The sequence below is a fragment of the Corvus moneduloides genome, chromosome Z, assembly GCF_009650955.1.
Source record: "Corvus moneduloides isolate bCorMon1 chromosome Z, bCorMon1.pri, whole genome shotgun sequence".
In the NCBI taxonomy this organism is placed as follows: Eukaryota; Metazoa; Chordata; class Aves; order Passeriformes; family Corvidae; genus Corvus; species Corvus moneduloides.
The window spans coordinates 39596058-39620141 of NC_045511.1; the positions used below are offsets into that span (position 1 = coordinate 39596058).

Sequence of the window (24084 nt, forward strand, 5' to 3'; positions counted from 1 at the left end):
GGGTGTGATGTGTTTTTAACTGTATTCAGAATTTGGTGTTAGAGGCAGAAATATAAGTATGAAGAAGCTGACAACGTTGGGTCTACAGCTAAAGAAATTACCTGAGAGACACTTCTACTAAATATTTAAGCATACCAATGCCTTCCTTAGGATTTACTTATGTGGAGGTGAATATCTTAGCTCCTCCAGTTTTGCATGAAAGCATAAATTGTGTGCATTTTCTTGAGCAGTTGACCTAAAGGGAAACACTCAAGCACCAAAAGCCAAAGTCATGGTTGTGCCACCTTGTCTTTGCTTCCATTTTTACCCACCTCTCACAAAATTTAAAGTGGTTGGTTCTCTGTAGCAACCATTTTAAAGATTTGAATGTGCTAAACTATGCACCCCCCTTTAGAAATTTGTGCTTACTGGTGTGGAACTGCACACCCTGATTCTACCCCGTGCTTCACATTGATTCCCTCTGGGGTAACTTACAAGTGTGTGCTTTTGCAAAATGTACAGTAATCCTACTTTTGAAAGTAGTGTTTAAATTCCATACTAGAATTCTTTTTAAAAAGACAATTTGTGTGAAGTGAAAGAAGCTAAGTATTTTAAAACATGTAGACTATTCTCTGAATTCTGATGTCATAGTTATATCAGTGAAGTTGTCCTTGTTAGACACCAGTATTTGTTTACTGAAAGTTTCTTTAAGTGAATTTTAGGAATGCAGTTAGTTTGCCTCTTTATATCAACTTTTATACAGGTTTTCTTTATGCTGAAGTCTTCTGTTATAGTATGTAAAATATTTGATTATAGAAACTAACATTTTATTTTAAAGGAACCTGTAAAATTTGAAGCAATTATAAAGTTTGCATTTTTCTGAAACAGAGTTGTTTATCACCATGAACTGAAAGGCACCACTGTAGTACAGAATCACACTTATTAACTTCTCATGCTTACACTTGAAAATTGGTATGCAAGTGGGAAGCTGAATGAGTGGTGGGAGGCTTTTCTTCCTTCTCCCCAAAACAGTTTGGCAGAGCTTGTATTGAAGCAATGGGACACATGCCCCTATCATCCTTGTTAAAGAACTGTGGGCTTCTGTTTTATTTCTGTTTAGTGCAACCTCTTTGGTATTTTTTACAGGGATTAGATTCCCAGTTCATGCATGTTTCTGAAGGAAAATGACTTACAGATGAATTATAATTGTTGGCTGATGCTACATCGTATTTCTGCTAGGAGGTTGGTGTGGAAACATGCAGGATTGTCAGATGGGGACACAAAATGGCATTTCTGCAAAATGTTAGTCTGTTGGGGCTTGTTTTAGACAGCATTAACAGCCTTGTGGCACTGAGATGGTCAGGTCCAAAACTGGTATGGAGAAGGATGAGAGAGAGGAAGTGAACAGCAAATATAAACCTACACTGCCAAGCAAGGTACTTGTCCCTGTTAGCATCCTCTTGGAAACGCTTGAGTAGTTCCTTGGGAACTGGCTTGTAGTGGAGACAGAAGAGGTGAAGGAAGGATTTTTGTGTATGGAGAGTATCTCTGAAAATTCACTTACATTAACTTTAGGAAAACCCCTCAGAGAGGAAAAAACTCCAAATTTAAAAGTACTGTGGCTGCAGTTTTCCAAACTGGAGACTCACAAATTCTCAGGATGTATATTTATGTGGACAAAGTTGAACTCGCCTTTACCAGAAGCCATTGAAATCTTCCGTCTCAAGCTCCCAAACTCAGTTTCTCCAACTGTCTAGAAATACCTTAATTGTCTGGCTGAAATAGGAAGCATTGTACTAATTGCCATCACAAAGATGCTCCAAGAGAATTGCATCTATTAATATTTACAAGATGTGACAAATATGGGGGCATGTATTAGGCTCTAAAATGAAGGACTATAGAATTTTATCATACATTTTTACAATGTTGATATATGGGCAGTTTGGTAATGAAGTGTGGAGATGTTGCTTTACCTGGCTTCTGCAAAAAGTTGCATACAGATCCTGCAAAGGGACACTGTCTTGCACGTTGCTCTTACCTAGGATGTTCATGTTTCAAAGTCTGCTGAAAGCTGGAGGCAAATGCTGAGCATTTCCTCTCTGAGGAAACCACTTTTATAGAAGTTTAAGGGATGAACTTTCAATGGTGTACATAAAGACTGTTTCCACTCTTTACTCTTTGCACATTCAATTTGCTAGAAGTTGTTCATTCATTTTCAATCTCCATGTATTAAGTAATAATTTCAGAAAAGAGGTGAGCCTCTTTTCTACCTTTATAAAAAATTTATATTTATGTTTTTATTAGAAACAGTTTCTTTCTGCAGCAATGGCTTCACCCCCTTACTTTGTAAATCTGTGAACCGTAGGACAGATCAATGGGAATCTAGTGCACAACCTGTAAGTAGGCAGATTACAAATTACTTTATTCTTTTTTTTCCTCCTTTTTTTGTTGCAGGAAATGCTAAACAATCTCATTGTACAGACAAGCTTAGAATGGTGAATACACAAGTAGAGAGGAGAAGGGAACATGAAAAAGGAGAAATACTCCTGCCCAGACAATATTTTAATTCCTCTCATGAATCATAAAGGTGTTTAATTCATTTTTTCTCTGTTGTTCATCTTATCACCTTGAAGAAGCACATACTGAGAATTCCCCCTTCCCCCACCTTTATTTTCTGTTGCTTTAGGCTTTCTGGAACCCCCAATAAGGCATTTTGCTTTTTTATGTTCACTTGCAATATGTATTCAATGCAAGGTCTTAAAAATTTGAGAAATATCTGTGATCGATTTTACTTGTATATTTTTAAATCATCTTTAGAACTTATTTACAAAATTTTCATTTTTTACTTCCCCTCAGTATTGACGTGATCTTTAAAAATGCTTGGAACTGTCAGGACCTATGAAAGGAGCAAGTATTTCTGATCTGCATTTGTAAATGCATTTTGTAATTAGATTTCCCTGTGTTTTTGTAAGTATAAGCACTGTCAAGTCATCACTGGTCAGTGCCAGTGTTCAGTAATAATATAGCATGAAAATGTGGAAAGAGGCCATGCTGGCAGCAATGCTGTCCGTAACAAATTTTGCTCTATTTTAGTAGCAGCCTCAGTTCTTTTAGCTGTCCATGATGGTCACTTCTGCTATAAGCAGAGGTTCTTAACACAGATCATCATCACAGCATGATAGAATCATAGAACAGTTTGGGCTGGAAGGGACCTTTAACGTCCCTATAATTCAACCTCCCTGATGAGCAGGCACAAGTAGTGAGCAGGGAAAAGCATGATCCAAGTAGAATTCTACTATCCACCCCATACTTGTGTGGCTTTTCATTTGCTGTTTTTTAAATTTTGACCAGTTCTAGTTTTCAGTTTCCTGGCATGTTTTATTTTTTGTTGTAGGTTTGTTTTTGTTTTTATTTGTTTGTTGTTTTGTGTGTGTGTGTTTTATTCTTGTTTTTTTTTAAAGGTATTCACAAGCATCAAGCCTCCAGTGAAAGAAATGGAGATCTGCTCTTGAGATCAGAGCAAGGTATTTAATTGCCATGAGCTGTAGAGCATGTGCTATTCCATGTTAGCTCTTTGTGCAATGACATGCAGAGGAGAAATGAGGAAGAAGTCGTAAGATGACCACTGAGCTGTGTGAAGCCTTGGGGCAATTCCTGTTAGTGGCAGTGCACTGGAGGCATGACTGCAGTAGTGGTCAGAATGTTACTTTGAGCTGGGAAAGCATTTCATTTGCTATTTTTACTGCGTAGATCATACACGCACAACCCATTAGCTTCATGTTTGTTTAGCAGAGGAAAAAATTGATTCTAAATTCTAGATTTTCATTTAAATGATTGGAAATGGTGGATTTTCTGTTTCTCTTATTTTACTTGAATGAATTGATGTTTTGACTTTAAGCAATGATTTTTCAATAAATATTCAGTAATGGATTAGCTAAATTCATCAAAGTACTAAATACAAAGGGCTTTCTTTCCTTTTAAAATTTTTAATAAAGAAAATCAATATCAAGTTCCTGTAGGCTGAATTTTTAGAATGTGCACTCTCTCATTGGAAGTGTCTTTGGTAGCATTAGGTGTGCTAAAACATAAAGAGGAACTCGTTTCCTGGAAAGAAAGATCAAGGAGTGTAAGGACTGTGCAAAATAGCAATCCCTTGTGTTACTAAGTTTCCTAAGGAATTTCAAAGAAAATTACAAGCCCTGCTACTTTTAAAATATTTAAGATTTATGCAGCTTATTGGTCAGCTTACTTTTGAACTAATGAACATACAAGGAGCAGTAATTAATTAGTTTTTTCATCTCTAAAAATCTTCAAAACTAAACTTAATAATAATGAAATTAATACACAGACATCTTTGGTATACATGAAAGCAGAGTGAAGAAATGAGGCTTAATCATTCTGTTTCATTGTATAATTTACTCAATCCTTTTGCCTTGAAGATGTCCTTCTCCTTGTTTTACTGGTTCAGGTTCAAACCATTGCTGAACAGTGCTCTGATGTAATTTCCCATGGCTGCACCAGTTGATACTGGGAACAAACCTACTTTTTCTGGCTTTCCTTTGGGAATATAGTAAACTTTTCAAAGGCTCCTGATGCAAGTTAAGGTTAAAGGGATACAGCAATCTAGAGTCAGTAGCTGTTTTATCCTTGGTAGCTCCATGTTATCTTGGGGTGCTACACATCCATGTGCATCTTGAGTGCTGAACCTTACCATTCATCCTAGCTGCTGGTTAGGTGCTGGCAAAAAGATTTATGCCTTTGCCCTGCGTCTTTCTGGTGTACACTTCTGTGCTACTAATGAGTCTTGTGACTGCTGACAGTTTTTCTGGTTTTTACTGCCCTGCCCAGAGGACATGCTAGTGGCAGTGTAATCTAGGCACACATCTTCCCTTTGCAAATCTAGGCAAACATCTTCCCTTTGCATATCTTCCCTTTGCAAATCTGTCTCTCTTATATCTTTTCCTGAGGACACAAGATGTATGTGTGTGGCATTACCATGATATGCGCATGTGTTTCAGACCTTTGGAAGTCTGTGTGATGGGCAGTGCTGCCATTTTGCAATGTTTAACACACCAAAACAAAAAAGAAATTAAATAGAGGTTAAAAAAAAATGTAAGCGTGTGCAAAGGGTAACACAAGAAAGGGTGACCCAGGCTTACTCATGCTACATATAGATTGAATTTTATTGGGACTAAGACAAGAGAATTTATGCAGCGAACTCTATATTTGACCTTTGGATTTGGGTATGAATTTGAGCTCCACAAATTATCAGGAAGAGCCTTTTTGTGATGTGTGAAGAGCAGCTTGCATTGTAGGCTGAGATGCTAGCCTGAGACTGCAAAATGCTGTGTGGTGCATAGTTCTTTTTCTTTTTTCCTCCTCATAGCTCATTCATCCTCCATCAAATCTAGAGTTACTGCAGCATTTGACCCTTGCAGAATTAAGATGTGACTTTTTTAAAAAAACCAGTGAGATTTTCCAGTGGGACCCAAGATTTCTAATAAATAACTTTAAAATACGATCTTTTGCAGGAAATAATCTTTTCAGCTAATATTTGAAAAGGGAAATCTGAAAGTATACTCAGTTATACTACTTACTCATTTAGAAGGGTTTAATGAATTTATCAATATTCTTCTCACACATGCATTTTTTCAAACAATGAAAAATTTGTCATGGTAACTTGAATGTCTGTATTGCTAGCCCAGAATCTGGCATTTCTGAGGTGTTAGCAGTATGTTGTTTTATGCTGGTTTTGCTGTCACTCTCACTGTTAAATTCTTTAGGCATGGCACACCCTGAAGTGAGTTAGTATTGAATGTTTGAATGTTATCTTTGCATTCCACCATGTCACTGGAAAATCTGGTGTAGAGCCAGCCACAATAAACTCTACCAAGACAAAGCAGAGTCGGTTGCTGTATGCATCCCATAGTAATCTTTTCCTTCTCTATTTTCTGTGATGATTCTGCTCTACCTTACCCTGTATAATAGTGTCTCAGCACTGGAATCATGTGCTTGTCCTGGGCTGTAACACAAATTACTGTCAGGGGCATAAAAATATTGTCCATATTTCCTTTATGCGATCTTTAGGATATATTGGACTGTGGCTAATGGTCTGAATAAGGCCTTGAATTACCTGTGAACTTCTCTGAGAAGCCAGTATAGTCAAGAAAGTTTCCAGTTTGCCTTTCTAATTGCCCTGTGATGCTTTTGGTGAGTGTGAGATTAGGATTTTCATTAACTTAGGAGGTATGTGGGAAAGAGCCAGTGTATTTCCTTAGTCGTGCTTCTGAGGGCAGACATGTTCTAGCAGTCACTGATGCTGCTCTTTACCTTTTCATTCTGAGTAAATAAATCCAGTCTTAAAAAGAAAACAAATATATACCTTTATTACTTAGATGTTTTCCATGAATGTACTAGCAACCGAGAAGCAGCTGTTACCAGACAAATTTCCTCCTACATCCTTAATGCAGCTCCTTTCCGGAGGAGTTATGTTATACCTATGTTTTTTTTCATTGCCAGGATACAATCATCTTATTAAGATGAAAAGTTAATAAGAATTTGCCCTCTGCAGAGGGGCTAATTGTTCAGGCTGGTCTGTAGCAAGACTGTCTTCCTGACTGAAATACTGTTGTTAAGTGGATGGAATGGATGCATGATTAGATTAAGAAGCTTAATAATACAGATGGTTTTCTTGCTGTATTTTGGGTGTTCAATGCTAGAAGAATACAACAGAATAGGGTTTGAAAGTACCTTATTCCTCACTCTAGCAAAATAGGCATCAAAACGTGAGGAGTGTAATACAGCTAATTTTGCACATAATAGGAGAACAAGTTGTAAGGCAGAAAACTGCCAAAACATAATTAATTAAATCGAGGGAATTTGTCATTAAACCTTGGACTACCAAGCACAAAAATTTATTAAATGGAAAAGATTGTCACATGCTTGTCATAGGTTATCAGAATAAAGACTGTTTATACATTTGGTGTAGAATTCGGACAGCAGTTAGTCTTCTGTGTTGTCTTGCAGGTGCAGCTGAAAGCAATGTTGAAGTTCACAGCAAAACAAACAGTTTTTGGTAGTTTATTTTTTGTTGTCTGCACCCATGAAACTATTCCAATAGAATGTGGTGTACTGATTTGTATACCAGATATAATTTTGTAATACAGGGATTAATGTTTCAATTTAAAATCTGAAACCTGTAATTTAAATGACCTTTAGATGTTTGCTTTTCCATGGTGTAGGCAGAAGAGTATTGCACTAGGAAAGCTGAAACCTTGTCCTTGACACAGGTTAATATCTCTGTGTTCAGGAGAAAAGCTGAGTTGAATTCTCATTTGTGTAGTCCTGGCAGGATGCTGTTGAAGGCTAATAGTTTATTGATACTGTTTTGATTGCACTATTTCATTTGCTGCATATCACACAGCATGTTTGCTATTCTTTTTCAAGCATATACAAATCAGTCCCCAAATGGGAAGATTGTCTTTTAAGAAAAGTAAACTATTTACACAGTGTGTTGGCTTCTTTTCTCACTTTCTGGTGTTTTGAGGGGATATGTGCATTTCCCTTAGCTTGGGACTCATGTTTTCCATGTAAAAATTTTTTTTTAAGTTCAGCGACAGATTCTTGCCCAGTTTTATGGCAAATGAATCTTTCAAGAGTAGATCAAATATCACTACAATTTTAATGCAATAATGGGAGCCATCATCGTCATCCCCTGGTATTACCCACAACAGAGAGTGGTGTGAAACAAGAGAAGGGTATGACAGCTGCTACCTGATTGTGCAGTTGAGAAGCTGAGACCTGTTCCTGTTACACAACTTGTTTTGGAATATTGTAATTTTTTTTAGTGATTTGAAAAACAAGCTGAAAAAAGTATGTGAATTTCTAAGTTAATCTGTCAGAGTTTTTTGGGTTTTTTTCAAGTGCACAATGTTGTTAACAAATAGTATTTTTGCGGTAGAAGAATATTAATGTTTTAGGTTTCTGGTAATTTCAAAGCTTTCTGGCAGAACCCAAAGTTCCAAGTGGCAGAAAAGGGAGGGTGAAGTCAACTGAAATGACCAAAAGGAGCCTAAAGTGGATGGAATTGGCACCTGCTGTAAGCAGGATCTGTTTTCTGTGTTTTCTTAGCTAAGATTTTTTTGAGGAACTTGACAAATTTAAAATTCAGCTTAAGCATTCAGTGCATGTCTCTGAGGATTTCCCTTGGTTCTGCTGGGAAGGAGGAGCCAAGCCTGCTTTTCCTCCTGATACAGGGTAACATTAAAAATTTGTGGCACAGTGAGACAGGAATCATGACAGTCACAGAGCCAGGGCTAACATCTGGTTTCCTGTGTTTTCACGGGAGGGAATGCACAATTTATGCAAGGACAAGCTGCCCACCTGCCTTCTGTTTCATTAGTCTGACGTGAGCTTACTGGGTGTTTCCAGTGCCAGTATAAAAAGGATATCCACCCCCCTTACTCATTCCTTGGTTCTAGCTCTGCATCAGCTGCTGGAGGATGGAGGAGATTTTCCTAGTTTTAGAATGGTTTGTGGCTCCTTTCATACTTTTTTGAAAAAGAATACCTATAATCTCCACAGATGCTTAGTTATGAGGCGCTTTCAGGATGGTGAAGTTTTGCATAATTTTGAAGGGCGATGTTGAAGAACAAAGGAGATGTTTGACACAGATTGTTGTGCATGTATATTTTAATACATTGGTTGATCTGTAAAAAAAACTGATTAGTATATTGGTTGATTTGTAAAAAAAATTTGCCCAATATGATGCTTCAAGTTGACTGGTCATAATAGTTTTAGGCACTCAATGAAATCGGGATGAAACTGTACCTTAAAACTTTTTGAGGAAAGTTGTGCTTAAAACTTTAGAAGGTGTTCTGGCTTGTGATAAAGTGAATATTATTAAATATGACAGCATATATACATTTTAAAATAACAGTTTTTGAATGCTGTCAAATAGATCATAGTCATTCATTAAATCCCTTTGATCAAAAGAGATTGTTCTAGATAGGTAGCTCTCTTTTTTAGTATTTTTATTTTAGTAACAACGTTTGTGGGAAATTATGGTGCTCTTTGGTGCTATGTTGCCAGTACAACTGAGGCATGTTTTTTCCAAGTTTATTTTGTAAAGCTCATAATGCAGTAGAATTAACCAGATCATAATCTGCATATTTTCAACCTTTTTTTTTAAAAGCTTTAAATCAAGATTGACTGCCTTGTCTGAAGACATGCTGTAGAAAAATAAAGCAATTATTTCATTTTACGAAAGATAAGGCTGGCAAGTATGAGACATTAATTGGATAAAATTGTATGTTCCAAATGATGAAGACAGCCAAATTATCTAATGGCCTTCTATAATGTTAGAATCCATTAGTCCTTTTTCTTGACATCTTTTTTTATATTTATATACAAAGTGTATACATGTATGTACATGTACAAACACACATGCACAAAAAGAAAAAAAGCATGGGGTGTGTATGTGTGAGATGTAACAAAGAAGCAGGATAAGCTAGAAAAGGAAATGCCTTTAATGAGCTGATTACATGATGATGGTCAGCATTTTTTATCTATTGGCCATTGCTATGAGAGATTCTCAATTAAATATTTCAAGACTAGTATCTTCAGCCATGTATAAGTATGCACTGCAGGGGTTCAGTGAGGTCAGTGTTTAAATAGGTAGTAATGTCTAGAATTATTGAAACATCTTTCAGCCATCCTGTCTTCAGTAGTTTGGTGCTTTCTGACAGCTGTGCACTGCTGTCCGCTTGTACCTGCTCTCCTGCCATGCCTGTAACCCAACATACAGACTGAATGCTCAGAGCATGGAAGTTGATGTCCATTTACATTTGGTTTTCTGTTTGCTGTTGAGAGAAGGTGACAAGGACAAAGCTTCAGAGGATTGGCTGCTGAGTACCTCGATGTGTGCTACCTACCTGCATTGACTGAGGCTGGCCACCTACTATTGCATGGTGAAGAAGAAGGTGGGCAGAACTGGGAAGGGTTAGAGAAGACAGACCAGCTGGTGAGACTGGGCAGCATAAGAGCAGGGTGTCACTCCTGCACGGAAGTTTAAATGCCTTGTAAGAAAGGGAATCTTTCATCTTTTCTAAAAGAATATATCCTGGTTTACTGGGTCTCGTTTTGATCTTTGATACAGTTTTGCTTAACTCTGGTGCATTCTCTGTTGATTTTTCAGTTCAGTCCATTCCTTAAGGTTCTTCACAGAACACATGCAGGTGGGTGGGTTTGATTTAATGGCAGCAGTGCACTTGGTGGTGAAGTCTTTAGAGAATCATAGAATCACAGAATATTCTGAGTTGGAAGGTCCCCACAAGGATCATCTTGAAATTCCCCCAGCACTTAAGTGAGTGGCCTATACCAGGATGAACCCACAACCTTGACATTATCATGTTCTAAGAAATTGAGCTAATCCCAGTGGTCTTCCCCTGTTCTCTGCTTTCCTTCTGCTTGCTGCTTTTCTTGTGCTTAGGATGCATGGCTAAGGATAATTGCTGCATCCTACAAGGAAGGGTGCAAGGGCACTGAAATGTCTGATTGCTCTCTCTTGCCAATTTCCATGCTGGCTTGTTTCTTGTTTTATTTCCTAAAAGTTCTTTCTGCAGGCAGAAAGAGAAATCATGTGTCAGGCAGAAAGAGAAATCCAAAAAGTTGTCTTCTACTGCAAGACAAGGTACCTTTTCTTCTTTGGTGTCATCTGCTCATTTATGTAACTTCTCCAGTTTTGAAAAAGAAGTTCATTATAAAATAATTTCATCATGAGGTTTTGCAGTCAGTTTTGGAAGAGCAGGTACAAAGCTGTCAGAGCTTTGCTTCTTAGAATATGCGTGTCAGCTTTGCATTGGATCTAGCTCTTTCTTAAGACACTTTTTAAGAATTTTTTTTTTTTCACATAAGCCTGTAGTACCCGTAGATGATCTGGGTGAGGGGAATGTAGCCTTAGTTTGCTCCCAAATTACAAGAGGTTCAGCGCAGGTTTTCAACTCTCAAAGGAGAGTAAGAAACCTTACTTTACTTCTTATTTTGCAATAATATTCAAAGATATTCCCTCCTTTATCCAGTTGATAGTTTTCATCCTCATATTTGTTATTGCTCTGCTTCAATTCTAAATGTGACAGGAATTTCAAGTGAGAACTTTCTGATGCAACAATGACCTAGGAACCAGCTGTACTATCTATTTATGAAAGTTACTGCACGTCATAATTTTTGCCAGGTCTCCTTCCACTCCATAACCACCTGTGTGAGAACAGGAGTTTATTTCCAAAATTATGGTTTGATGCTTAAATACCTGTTAACAAGGCACATTCTGTGAAAAAATTTGCTTAGGAGAACTGTGCTCATTTGCGTACAGAATGTAGCTTCCACTGTATGGCTTTCTTATCTGCCACTACACATAGTAAAGTGAATACAGGTGATCCTGTTAAGCATCATCTTCTGTTTCTTTCTTGTTTTAATGGGTTTTGCATTCAGTTGTAAGAGGCAATGTGGGCAGCTGAGGGAAATTCATCAGTGTGCATAAACATTCTCTGCATCCACTGACTTTTCAATGCTTTCCCCAAATGCTGGCCACTGTGGAACATATCAGAAATCTTTCAGTATATAAACACATATTCTGCAGTCTTTTTTTACCCCTCTTTTTTTTTTCATTCAGTTTCAGCCAAGAGCTAAAATTTTATAAATATCGAAGACAGCAAATTCTGTCCTGAATACACATATACAGAATTTCTCTAAGGTCAGAGTTTGCACCAGAAAAAGTTAGTTGTCATTTGTGATGTAATTCAGGGCTCTGCTTTCCATTTACTAGATGGAAAGAAACATTTGCAGCATCCTAGGACTTATTTTAGGGGAGGGCCTCTTAAAAGGGTTAAGACTAACTACTGCTAAGAAGAAAAAAAGTACGATGAGTTCCCAACTTAGTCAAAAAGGATGCATTTTAATAGTGTGTCAATATGTTCCCCGACTGAAAGATGTGGAAAACAGACCAATTACTAAAACAGTAAAAAGTGAGGTCAGCTTGTCTTTGATCTCCACTGAGTGTGTGGGAATGGGAAGTCTGGGCACATGACAGAAAGATGAAGATGACTCTGACACAGTGAGGGAGAAAGTGAAGTCTAGTAAAGGCAAAACAAAGGGGTCTGTAAAATATGTTGCTTTATTGTATTCTTTTTTGCAGCTGTGGTCAATGGAACAAGTCTGTAGAGCCCTCTATTTGAATTTCTATTGTGTTTTGGGTCTTTTGTGATGATATTTAAAAGAAAGTCAGAAAGACTTGTTGTTTATGTCTGTATTCTTATAAATTGTTCTTAAAAGAGTGAAAAAAAAGACCATAGTGGTAATTTTGTGAGCTGATGATTACAAATGCAAAGGTAGTTCTGGCTATGCTATCAAATGGAGGTTTTATTTTAGGTGGTGCTAGTGAGGCATTTTGTATGTCTTTCAAGGACTGAACGACCACCAGAAAGAGAGAAAGAAAGAAAAAAATCAATCCCTACTACAAAAAAATTGTGAGCTGGGAACTTTTTCTTTGGCAAAGAGACAGAAACTTGTATGACACAGAGAATGAGCTCCTCCCCTGATGCCAGTGGCTGGCTTTTATTAAATATCATTGGGGTGCACTGGTGTAGGTGCTATGTCCAAGCAATTCTTCTGGATGGCTTCTTTCTTCAGTGTTTTCAACCTACCATTAATTTGCTCTTCTGAAGATTGAATGTCTAATCTCATAAATGTAATGTTGTTTTCCCTCAAAACAAGCATTTTACAACTGGGATTATTACCGGGGGGGGGGGGAGGGGGAAGTATTGACGAAAGATTCTTTTCTGTAATTATTTCTGACAGGAAAGTATATTTAACCATATAGTTAACCATATGTATCTATAAAGCCCTAGTTGAGCAGCTTGGAAATAGTATCTCATGGTAAAATTTTTCTTACAGTTTGCTGAAAGAAAGTACAGGAATAAAGAACTTTGCTGAGTGGGAAATGAGGCAACATGATCCTGGAAGTTAGTTCTGTAGTCAAAGCACATGGGAAAAGAGATTAAGCGTACTGAGGTATTACCAAAGATAGATAAAAAGGAGTTCCTTACCTGAGACAGATAAGCAAGATGAGTAGTTGAAAAAAATATGTGTTGATGGATTCTAAATTAGTAGAAGGTGGGAGATCTTTTTGTTTATCCTCATCCTCTTCCATAAAAACTTTTCTGAAGATCCACAGTAGGTATTATGACAAGTGTCCTCTGAGGCACAATGATAGAATTGTATGGTATATCTGTCTGACAGTTCAAGTGCATAGCATGGTGAGGATTCCTCAGTTAACCAGAAGCTTTTATCTAGGCCCTTATCACATCAGATTAGTGTATGAGTTACACTTTCAACTGGTTCACTGAGAGCTGTTGACTTCATCACCATGTTCGAGGGTCTTGTCTGTCAGGAGACATTATTTGTGAGTTGCAGCACTTGTGATTGGGTGTGCTCCAGAGATGATATTGCCAGATCAATGACTACACAGCTGGGTTTGTGATTCTGGAATAAACTACATAGCGATGGATCAAATTTCTGTAATATCTAGTCATATATTCCGTTAGTTATGTAAACTCTTAGACTTTCACATCACTCTAGTAGTCTTTCAAAAGGGCATTAATTCATCTCCTCTAGGGATTATGTTCCATGACCTTATTTTTCTTCCTCCATTCCTCCCACCAGTGCATGCACATCCCATGTCATGCTTGCAGGCATTCATGATGTATTTCCTCATGCGAGGAGAGGAACATGTGGCGCTAACCCCAAGCTGGGAGGGGCGTAAGGGAGATCAGCTGAGGTGCCACTCTCAGTGCTTGCAGGAGTTCCCCAGCTGCACTTATAACTTCTTTCAAGCCGCCCTTCTCTGTTGTGGTCATACTCTCCTGTTTGGTATGGAAGCAAAGGTGTGTTTTTTCCTGCACAACCCTTACCGTGGTTTGGGCTCAATATGTTCAGCTGAGCCCTGAAATGTGCTCATGAAGGGGCATTCTCGCAACAACCCCAGTTGGCTGTTTTCCTTTGGGGAGCTTAGGTAAGTTGTGTCACACCATGCCAAAACTCTCTTTTGGCTGTGCTCAAGGAAGTGGCTTTTTTGACTAGAAGATTTTTGGTTGCTTTTCTTTTTAAATACACTTCTTTTTGTAAAATAAGGACACACTGCTATGTATCTGTTGGAAAAGGCATATTTAAAGAATGGTACTTGGATTTGGACTTGAATATATACTAATTTTTCTGGATCTTTTGTAGCTACTGAGAAGATTCAGGCCAAGGGAGGATTGTTAACCATCACCTGTACTGGGGGTAATTTGATTAAACTCCTGGTTTGGCTTTTATGTTGCTTTGTAGTTGGGGACTGGGAACTCATTCTTGAAATCTCTAATCCACTTTTCTAGATGTGGTATGATGTCAAGAATGAAAGAGTGAAAGCAGACGTGAGGTTGCTGAACAATGCTGGATATTGAATAAAATGATAGATTTGTTGACAGAAGGACTCAATTCCTTTTAAGAAATCGATAGTGCCTCAGATGGCATCACAAATGCCGCGCTAATGGAAGCTTTACCAGAAGTGAGCAGTTAATGTTGCAAGCCTTCTGTGAAGCTGACCCTTCAGGGACATAAAATCTAAATGACTAAGTGATGCCCATGTGCACAACAGAAAATGAGGATGAGCCCTGCAAATGAATATTGCATTTGTGGTTTCCTCAGTGTTTGCCTTCCAGACTGATGGAGACTTTTAAGAGCCACAGTATGTGAACTATAAATATTTATTTTTATTATTTATAACTTACTCATGGGTCAGAGTAATTTACTTGCAGAATGTCACTGAGGCCAAGAACTGATTATGTGAAAGCTGTTACCTGTATTCACTGCTGCTGTCTGGATTTGACTGTGCAGTAGAATACACTTTTCATTTTCCATAGTATTTTGCTTTTTTGAATAGTTTTCATTGCATGGGACTGGCATTGTGGGATTTTTTCTGCAGTGTAATTTTCTCCTTTTCCTCTTCATCTATTATTATTTGACCACTATCCTCATACAATAACCTCTAATTTAAGAGAGTGTAAAAATATGCTCTTTTATGGACAAATCTGTCCATCTGTTGCAAATGAATAGTGCAAGTTAAAGAAAAATAAGTAACCTCAAATAATCCCCTTTCCTTCCTTTTCCTTTTCCTTTTCCTTTTCCTTTTCCTTTTCCTTTTCCTTTTCCTTTTCCTTTTCCTTTTCCTTTTCCTTTCCCTTTCCCTTTCCCTTTCCCTTTCCCTTTCCCTTTCCCTTTTCCTTTTTTCGCTTTTCTTTTTTCCTTTTTTCCCTTTTCCTTTTCCTTTTTTCTCTTTTCCTTTTTCCTTTTTTTCCCTTTTCCTTTTTTCCCTTTTCCTTTTTCCTTCTTCCTTTTTCCTCTTCCTCTTCCTTTTCCTTTTTCTCTTAAGATGCATTTGTACATTTCTTGCCCAAAAAACCCTGTAAATAAGGGCTGGTTTATGGGGTTCTTTTCCCTTTAGTTCTCTTTACTAGTATCTATCACTTGGGGGGTCAAATGATAATTAAGAGCTTAGAAATATGAGTTTAAACACTGATGTATTTGTAAAAATGTTGGTTTTTCAGACCCATTCCAGGTTGCCAAATCAGTTTTATAACCAGAGGAGTATGGGTGGTTTGTGGCTCAGACATGAAGCGTTCTCGTGGGCAAAGGTTATCACTACTGGCTGCTAACTTACCTATGAAATAAAATGGCATTAGTTCTCTAAATTTTCTATCATCTATTCACATACTTTTATACATAACAAAATGTATTAAAAGAGAGATTTAAAAATTCTTCCATCCCTATATTCTAGAATTAGACAATGTTGATAAAAATGATTTTTAATTAATATAGAAATATTAACTAGTATATAGAACAAAAGATATACTTTACAAGAGATAATTAACACAAAATAATGTGTGGAAGAGGACTGTTATAATTAAGTAAATGCCATCTACTTTATTGTAGAGTCATGTTTTGTGCCTTTCATTAAAAATCATTGTCTCTTTTTTCATTTTGTTTTAGGCTTGTAGAAATAGAATTAATTCTTCACTGTCAACAAAAGAAAAATCTGAGATAAATACTTTGTTTCTAAAATTAAATCTTCCAGTTCTAATTTGTTTGTTTTCTTTCAGCAAAAGTTTGTTGCTTTTTTAATTTTGGAGCTTATACTATGATAAAAGAAGTAAATTACAACTGGCTCTTCTTAGAACTGAGAAATTTTTCCAGTTAAATATTATATACTAGACTAGACTAGACTTCCAGTGTGTTTTCCAATAGTACAAGATACTGTAGGGTGATGATTATGGGAGGAAGGAATTCCTTTTAAAGAGTTATACCATTTTAGCTGAGGAATGAAACAGGCATGTTCTTATTGTTCTTTATATTTTGAAGGTATTATTCAATATTCTGTTCTTGTGAAATATTTTCATACATTCCTATTGTTGTTTCCAATAATGGAACAAAAATGGCAAAGGATTTGTCTGTGTATCTGTCTTGTGAGTACTTGCTGTCATTCGTAGTCTCAGCGAATCCATAAATCCAAAGACCCATAAGAAATTTGCGGAGGGCACTGGAGATTGTCAGGGCTAGGGCTGGCCCAGTTTTGCCTTGTTGGAATTGAGTCTGTTCCACCTTACTGACTTCGGTTGCTGCAGAATGAGGGTTCTGTTCCAGGTTCTGCTATGCAGGCAAGACTTAAAAATTCATCTAGAAGATACTGAGAAATTCGGGCATGCCTAGTTGTCTTCCTTTTCTGTGCTCTCAGTCTTCCTCCCTACTCATCTTCAAAGGGTTGATATTAAACGAGTCCCATTCCAGGGCACATCCCAGTCCAGTGGTGCTTAGTGAACTTTTTTGCTCTGCCACTGGAGACAAATGCAAATGTGATGATAGCTGTATCAAAATGGATATGAGCAGAGAATTGCTGCCAGATATCCTTTTACAGCCATATTTTGGTGTAGGAGAGCTGGCCCCATACTGAACTATGGAATAATTGTTGATGAAATGGAAGATGTGTGCCTGTTGGGATTCAAGTTATTTCTCTCATGAAAAGCCTAGAAGAAATATGATCTCATCACTGGTATAGGATGTCTGAAGAAAAGTCAAAAATGTGAGATGTGGCAGTCAAAGATGCAGTTTAGCTCTGTTGCTTTTTATAATTATTGTTAAATGTTGTCAACAGAACTATCTTTTTCAATTTTCAGTGACTAAAGATGCTTTTTGATTTATTTTTTTTGCCTTAGAGGCACAATGGTTTTTTTCATTTTTTGATTGGGTTGGTTTTCATTCGATGGAGTTATCATGATTGTTCTTCAATACATGTATTTAATTCTTTTACATCCCTAGAACTTAAAAATTTGTAGCACATCAAAGAAAACAAGCATACAAAAAACAAACAGTATGCTTGCCTTGCCTGAAAGCCTGACTTTCCATAAATTTAGACAGAAATGTTGGTTTAATTATGCTTTGTTTTTGTGTTGGTGGTTTTTTTTTGGTTTTGGGTTGTTGTTGTTGTTGTTTTTTGTTGGGTTTTTTTTTTGTGTGTGTGTGGCTTTACACTTAAGTAATCATAAGTACACTTAAATATGTGACCAGCTTTACACAGAGGGTCACTGTTGGGAGCTGTTCACACAAGTAAAGACACTTATGTGATGAGGATTGAAATCCCCAGTACAAATATACACTGTGTTTATGACTCTGCATGTTTCTTAGTAATGTCAGTGGCTTCCTGACAAAGATAAGCGCAGCTGGCAGGACTTCAGTGGTTAGATAACAAAGCAGAAGCACTGTGTTTAATCTGCTTGTGACTCTTGCTCTTCCTTGTGACGACATTCAGATAAATAGACACAGAACTCCACAGTGAAGCAAATGCAAATGGGGAAGATATTTCACTGATCTTAAACTACTATAAATAGTTTTCCTCTCACTTGGAGATTTGTGAAGCTGTCACAAAGGTTTTGTGGTCTCATTTTACATCATCGTAGAGTTGTTAAATTGGTAGAAAAAGTTACACTCTGCCTTGCTTTTTAAGTTGTGTCAAGAAAGTGGAAATAAAAAAAGAAATCCCCAAAGCAAGCATGAAAGGGGGATAATGTGTTAGACTTAAACTGCTCAAGAGTGACAAAGATTATAGTTTGGATTACTTTCTGTATACCAGAGAAATTACCAAGGAATTGGGTTATTCAGTCATAAATTTGCAGAGTTGCAGAAATGGCAGCTGAAGTATGAGTGTTTGGTAGGGAGAATGAGGCGTTTCTCCAGTTTATTACTCAGATTCCTAGAGCTAAGAAAAAACTCAGGTTGCCCTGTGAGTCCATCAGTGGAAGACTCTCTGTGATTATGTTTTCATCTTGTTGGAGTGGAGAACATCCCCTGTTTTGCTTAATTCTTTTGCCACAGCTGCTAGTTTAGTTTGATACATATTTGTTTCAATAGAAAAGGAAAGTTTTGATCCAGCTTAAGAGGCAGAGTTTAACAGTTGTTTGCAATCTGACCTTCTGTGTTCAGGGATTTTGTCATTTACATGGTGTTATATCTGTTGCATATGCGTTGGAGTTTGTTGTGGGATTTTAGTGGTATTAAGGTCAGATATTCAAATACAGCCTTAGGAAAAACATACTAGTCTGTGCCTATTTATCTAAATAAACCAGAAAGTCCCTCCTCAAATTATTTATAGAAATCTCCAATTTTTTGTGTTGAGTGTATGGAATATCTACATTATAGGACTTTGTTTAAAGCCATTGAATGGGTTACAAAAATCTGAAGGAAAATATCTCTCATTTGAGATAGACAGATATATTTGAATTAATAGACTTAGAAAAAAAGTGGCTTATTCAATTGTATTCTTTTACTGAAAACTATGTATTGATGACAATTCAGGACACTTTGTATCTCTTGCTTACAGACTTTTGTGACTCTTGTTTCTGCCTGCATATGTCTCCTGTAATGGACAACAGTAGATGACTTCTGAGTGAACTGTGGTATAATTTCAAATATTTGAGCTGTGAAAATTTTAAGTGTAGGACCTGATTTTTACTTTCAGATTCCTCTTGTTTGTGGCTGACATCCTTCAGCCATGTTTGAAATAATGGCATTTTTAATTAATTTTTTCATGTTCTGACAAACATTCTGAAATGCAATATAAAATAATTTTTCTGAATTGCTGCAAAGTAATTTTTTTGTATAGAAGGGTTTAAGGATTGTTTTTGTTTGTTTGTTTTTTGTTTTTTTTTTTAAGGATCACTTAATTGGAAAGCTATACGGCAACTGTCTGAAATTTCAGGCAACATTTTATAATCATTATTCTGTGACTCAAATCCATTCCTCTGCTCTGTTGTGGATGACTGGCAGTTCTTAATTTATTTTATCCATATTTTTTCACAAATCAGAATGAAATTTGGTTTTAATATATTCTTTTGTAGTATGGTAATATGTAGTAATATGCAATAAATGGAAAAAGATCATTAGATTCTAAAGCTCAGAAAAATCTGAAGCACTGTTAGAGAAAAGTAGAAAATGTTTATGTATGCTGTTTGCAGGAAAAAATCAACAACCATCGCCTATCCTTCTTGCCATACAATTGATTATGAATTAGGACTTGATATGCTGTGTGCCACATCAAATATTTTTCTCTGTGTATCAATTAAGTTCTGTGTTTTTTCAATTTTCAGGTGTTTAGAAGGCTTTAATGGTGGAATATTTGGAATTCCATATGAGAACTCTCACTACATTATGCATGTGCCAAATTAGCCAACTTCTGTGCATCTTGAATATTTTTTAAAATCTAGTAATGAACGGAAGGGTATACTAACCAAGGGTGAGATTATTAACTAGTGCTTTCTATTTATCAATGGATGGCTTAAAGATTGCTAGAGCATGAATCTAGCTTGGAGGCTTTTTGCTCTTTTTTATTTGGTTTGTTTCCATCGTCTATTTTCCAAGGAAGAAAACTAGGGCATCAATTCCTTTTAGAAAGGGAATGTTGTTATGGGATTTAAAAACATTATGTGTGCCCTAGTCTTCTATCAGTTTCTTCAGGAACTCAGAAATTTGTGATTATTTAGGTGAGTGATGCAAAGGTCTTTTAAAATTGATAGATTAAAATGTGAACATCTAGTAGTTTTCTGTAGAAGATTGTATTACTGTCTGTTCTTCCAGTAACACCCTCTAACTTTGTCACATGAAAATATGGGCAGTCTGTTTTCCTCATTTCCAGTGTTTTAAAAAATGGATTTCTTTTGCACACTGTTGTCAGTAAAATCTCTTTTCATGTTTGATTGTACCTGAGTCATCTAACAGCTGTTATTCCCCAGTCCTATTTAATTTGCTGTAGATTTGTTTAAAACTGTGTGCAGCTTAAATGTCGCATCTGTGTTTATAATTTTTCCTACTGCCTTTGTAATGAAACGTCACACGCAATTTTGTCAGTATTTCTATGGTCTCTCATAGTCACAAAACTTTGCAGACATTTACAAGATTTTAAGTTAGAAAGCAGTTAATTGTAATATGACTCTATAATTGTAGACCCTTTTTTGTCAGCCACAGGGAGAGTGACACTTTTCCTTTTGTATTTTCTAGTCTTTGATATGACTTTTCCTTCTGAGAAAAGTTTTCTCTAAATTGTCACAAGGATGCCCATACTTGTAACTGGGTACAGCACAAAAAAATGTCAGTCTATAATTTTTTTACTTAACAGTGAACAAGCTGATTTTTAAACGTCTTGAGGCTGGAAGGAAACAATTACAGAAGGAAGCCTGTTGCAGCTAGGTTACATGGAAAACGGTAAAAATGCAGGGTGCAAAGCATGAGGCTGCGTGAGCACAAGCTGAACAGACAAATTGTGTTAACATCCTTTGACAGTAGCTGTTCAAAAATAGGAAAACAAGTACATGGAAGTACCATGGTGCAGACAAGGCACATATCTTCAGGCAAGTAGGAGCATGTGGAAGAGTACAGAACTTAAATATATAGGAAGTAGAAGGTGGAGACAGACAGGAGCAGCGAAAGCAGATGGCTTACACAGTAGCATTTGAAACAGAGGTCCCCACATCTAGGAAAAAGGATATGTGTAGAGGGACTAGCAATTCCATTGTTGCTGGAAGTGAATTTGGGAGGAGAGGTGGTCCCTATGGCAGGCAAGGATATGTCCACAGGAGCCTCAGCCTACAGGAAGGGCAATGCAGATCTCTGTCAGGACATTAACTGAGGGTGCTTTTTATATAGTTATCTGTTCAGTGATGGAAACAAAAAGACAAGCAACTGTATCCATGCCAGAATTCCTCATTAATTGTAAAGATAAGAGAACAAAAATATAGGTCATGGATTGTATTATTTTTGAACTCATGAGAGTTAGACATGAAGCATGTCTCATTTTTCCTGTGGGAAGCAGTAGATCTCATCAGACAGTGGCGGTGCCCAGGCCATTGCTCCTTCTCCTCTTTAGAGTATGACCTCAGACAGGTCATGATGCTGGTTTTGCCTCAGCTGCTCCTGTGCAGAATGAAGATGCTAACAATATCCAGCCTAAGAATATATGGTAAAGTACCATGAGATACACAAATGCTATCTCTTCAGTTTTGCTTTCCCTGCTCTTTATGGCTTAAATTGCCTCTTAACTTCTTAAAGAAAGTGTGAACAAGGCATAGCATTAAAGTTTTAATTTTAATTAAGTATTATTTTTATATAAAGTGATTTCATGTCCTGTGTAGTTACTATTCAGTAGACATTAAAGAGCTAAATTCAAATTGTTTCATCTCAGGAAAGGGTAGAGATTTGCTACCTGGTACACAGCAGAGATGTCTGAGTGCAGGACCAAGGTAGACACATAGAGGGAAAAAAATGCAGAGACCTGACACCACTGTGTAGTGAAGCACCTTTGTCTGCTTGGAGTGGACTGTTTCAGGAAAACAGCTTTAGCCCCATGCTAATATTGACACATTGCAGTTCAGAAAAAAACCCAACATGAACTTTCAAATTAGCTGGATGAGAAGAAACGTGAAAATTCGTGTAGGATCTCCATATTAGGCAGCAGACAGGAGAACAGAAACACACTATTGAGATTTAAGAAAGCAGAAATAAAGAATGAGATTGTTAGCTAAATATCATGCATAACAGAAAGATTTGATAAAGCCATAGTTACTCAGTGGCAATGCAAAGATCAAAACCTCTCTTTCAGTCATTTTGGCATTTGTTCTTTGTACTGTAGCTCTGGCTTAATTAACACTCTTGCTGTGGGCACTGTATAGAGATCCAGTAGAATACTCACAGTCAGATCTTTCAAATTTGGGGGACACAAAAAAAACCTCAGTGTTTTGAAATCCTATGTGTAAATGAGTATCTGTTATGCCATTATAGGATCTGTGGAAGTATGATTGCTGGTACTATGCTAAGTATTATAAATTTGTAGCTATTACAGCAGCATGAGTTTTCCTGAGGTTGGAGTAGTAACGATATTTTCTTAACCAATCTGTGATTGTGGAGGGAGTATATTGATCATTAATCTCCTGAGTCTTTTAGAGAAGATAAACAGTTAAATCCTTGTCCTCACCTGAACAACAATGAATGTCACGTGCCATTTTCCTTGACACTTTGCATAGATTGTGTAGTCAACAAATTCAGAATACTCAACGTAATGTATCATTTCTTTATCTTTTTACAGAGGGAAACCAAAGGTCACTTTCTTATAGACCACATCTGCAACTATTACAGCTTGCTGGAAAAAGACTATTTTGGCATTCGATACGTTGACCCTGAGAAGCAGAGGGTATGTATATAATCTCTGAGTACATTTGCTTTTAAGTAAAGTTAATTGATTTTTTTTTCAAAAAGCATGTAAGTTCTAATGCAAAGTTATATATCTCTGAGGATTTGTACTCAGGTTATAATTCTGTAGAGGTTCCTAAAGTGGCATTATTAAATTAATTTTCCCCTCACTTCATGTATTTATTATTATGTTATTATATTATGATATATTCTGATTTGTATAGTTCTTCTGGGCACTTAAACCAGAAAAGAATCTATAGGCATGACTCAGAGTCAGCACAGAGTAGCTCTAGGCTCTGACAGTGCACTGGAATTTGGGATTTTTGGTTTTCTCTTAGAGTATGCTTCTTGGGAAATGGAAGTAGAAACCCTATTAAGTTTATCAGCTAAAAGCAGTCATTCTGTTCCACCCATCACAGGGTGCATGGACTTAAAATCTGTAATACTGAAAACAGGTGTGATTTGTTGAGATGTAGGGGGTTCTTCAGGTTGGTTCTCCCTATAAACATCTTTGCACTTGTGCAATAAAATTTTCAGGCTCATTTGTGTGCACAGTAATTAGTCATCCTCCCTAGGTGTTAGGTGGTTCTGCAGATTGTATTTTATGGGTGATTTGTTACTGCTACCCCCTGCTTGGCTTCAGATGACTTTTACTGTATGAGAGTAGGGAAAAATCATCAAGACAGGAAGCTGACACTGAAATTCAGAACAGCTTCTTCACTGTGTTGTCCTGCTGGTCTCAAGATTAAGACTTAGATACATGACTTCAAATATCTTGTGTACATATATGGCATTTATTATCTGGAAACAATCACCAGTTTGAAGCTGCTATGATCGAAGAGGAAATAAACCATTTGGCTGGATATCTCTTGCTACACCATAATTAGTTTTGTCAAAAATCACTGGAATTGGGGTATCACCATCAGCTCAACCTTATAGAATTGCAACAGCTTTGCAAAGCTGCATCAAATAATTTCCATTGCATCCCCCCTTTAAAGTGAAAATAATTAGCAGTTATTCTGACCAGTGTTCTTAATTCTTCACAATCATAAAAATTATAGAGGTGTTCACCTGGTTGGAATTGATAGGAAAAGTAGGTGGAGCACTGGATTGGGCTATAATTAAGACTTAATAAACACTTACTTCTGTTGGGAGTTTCTCTGACAGTCACTCAAAAAAAGGTACAGAAAAGTTATTTTAATTACTGGAAGTACAGACAGTTTTGTTAATAAAACCTTTTTTTTTTTTTTTAATAAAACCCTTTTTTTTTGTTGTCAGAATACTTTA

General features: G+C 36.9%; 1 protein-coding gene across 3 annotated transcripts in view; it reads left to right on the top strand.

The window, feature by feature from the left end:
• The window catches only part of FRMD3 (FERM domain containing 3), a 134952-nt gene that overhangs the window by 37967 nt on the left and 72901 nt on the right, over window positions 1-24084 (top strand). For 2 of the 3 annotated variants that reach the window (XM_032096369.1, XM_032096370.1), the window contains exon 2: window positions 22694-22798. In XM_032096369.1, the coding sequence (XP_031952260.1) occupies window positions 22694-22798 (105 nt within the window). Of the gene's footprint in view, window positions 1-3440; window positions 3504-22693; window positions 22799-24084 lie in introns of all 3 variants that reach the window. The other variant, XM_032096371.1, reaches the window with a different exon arrangement.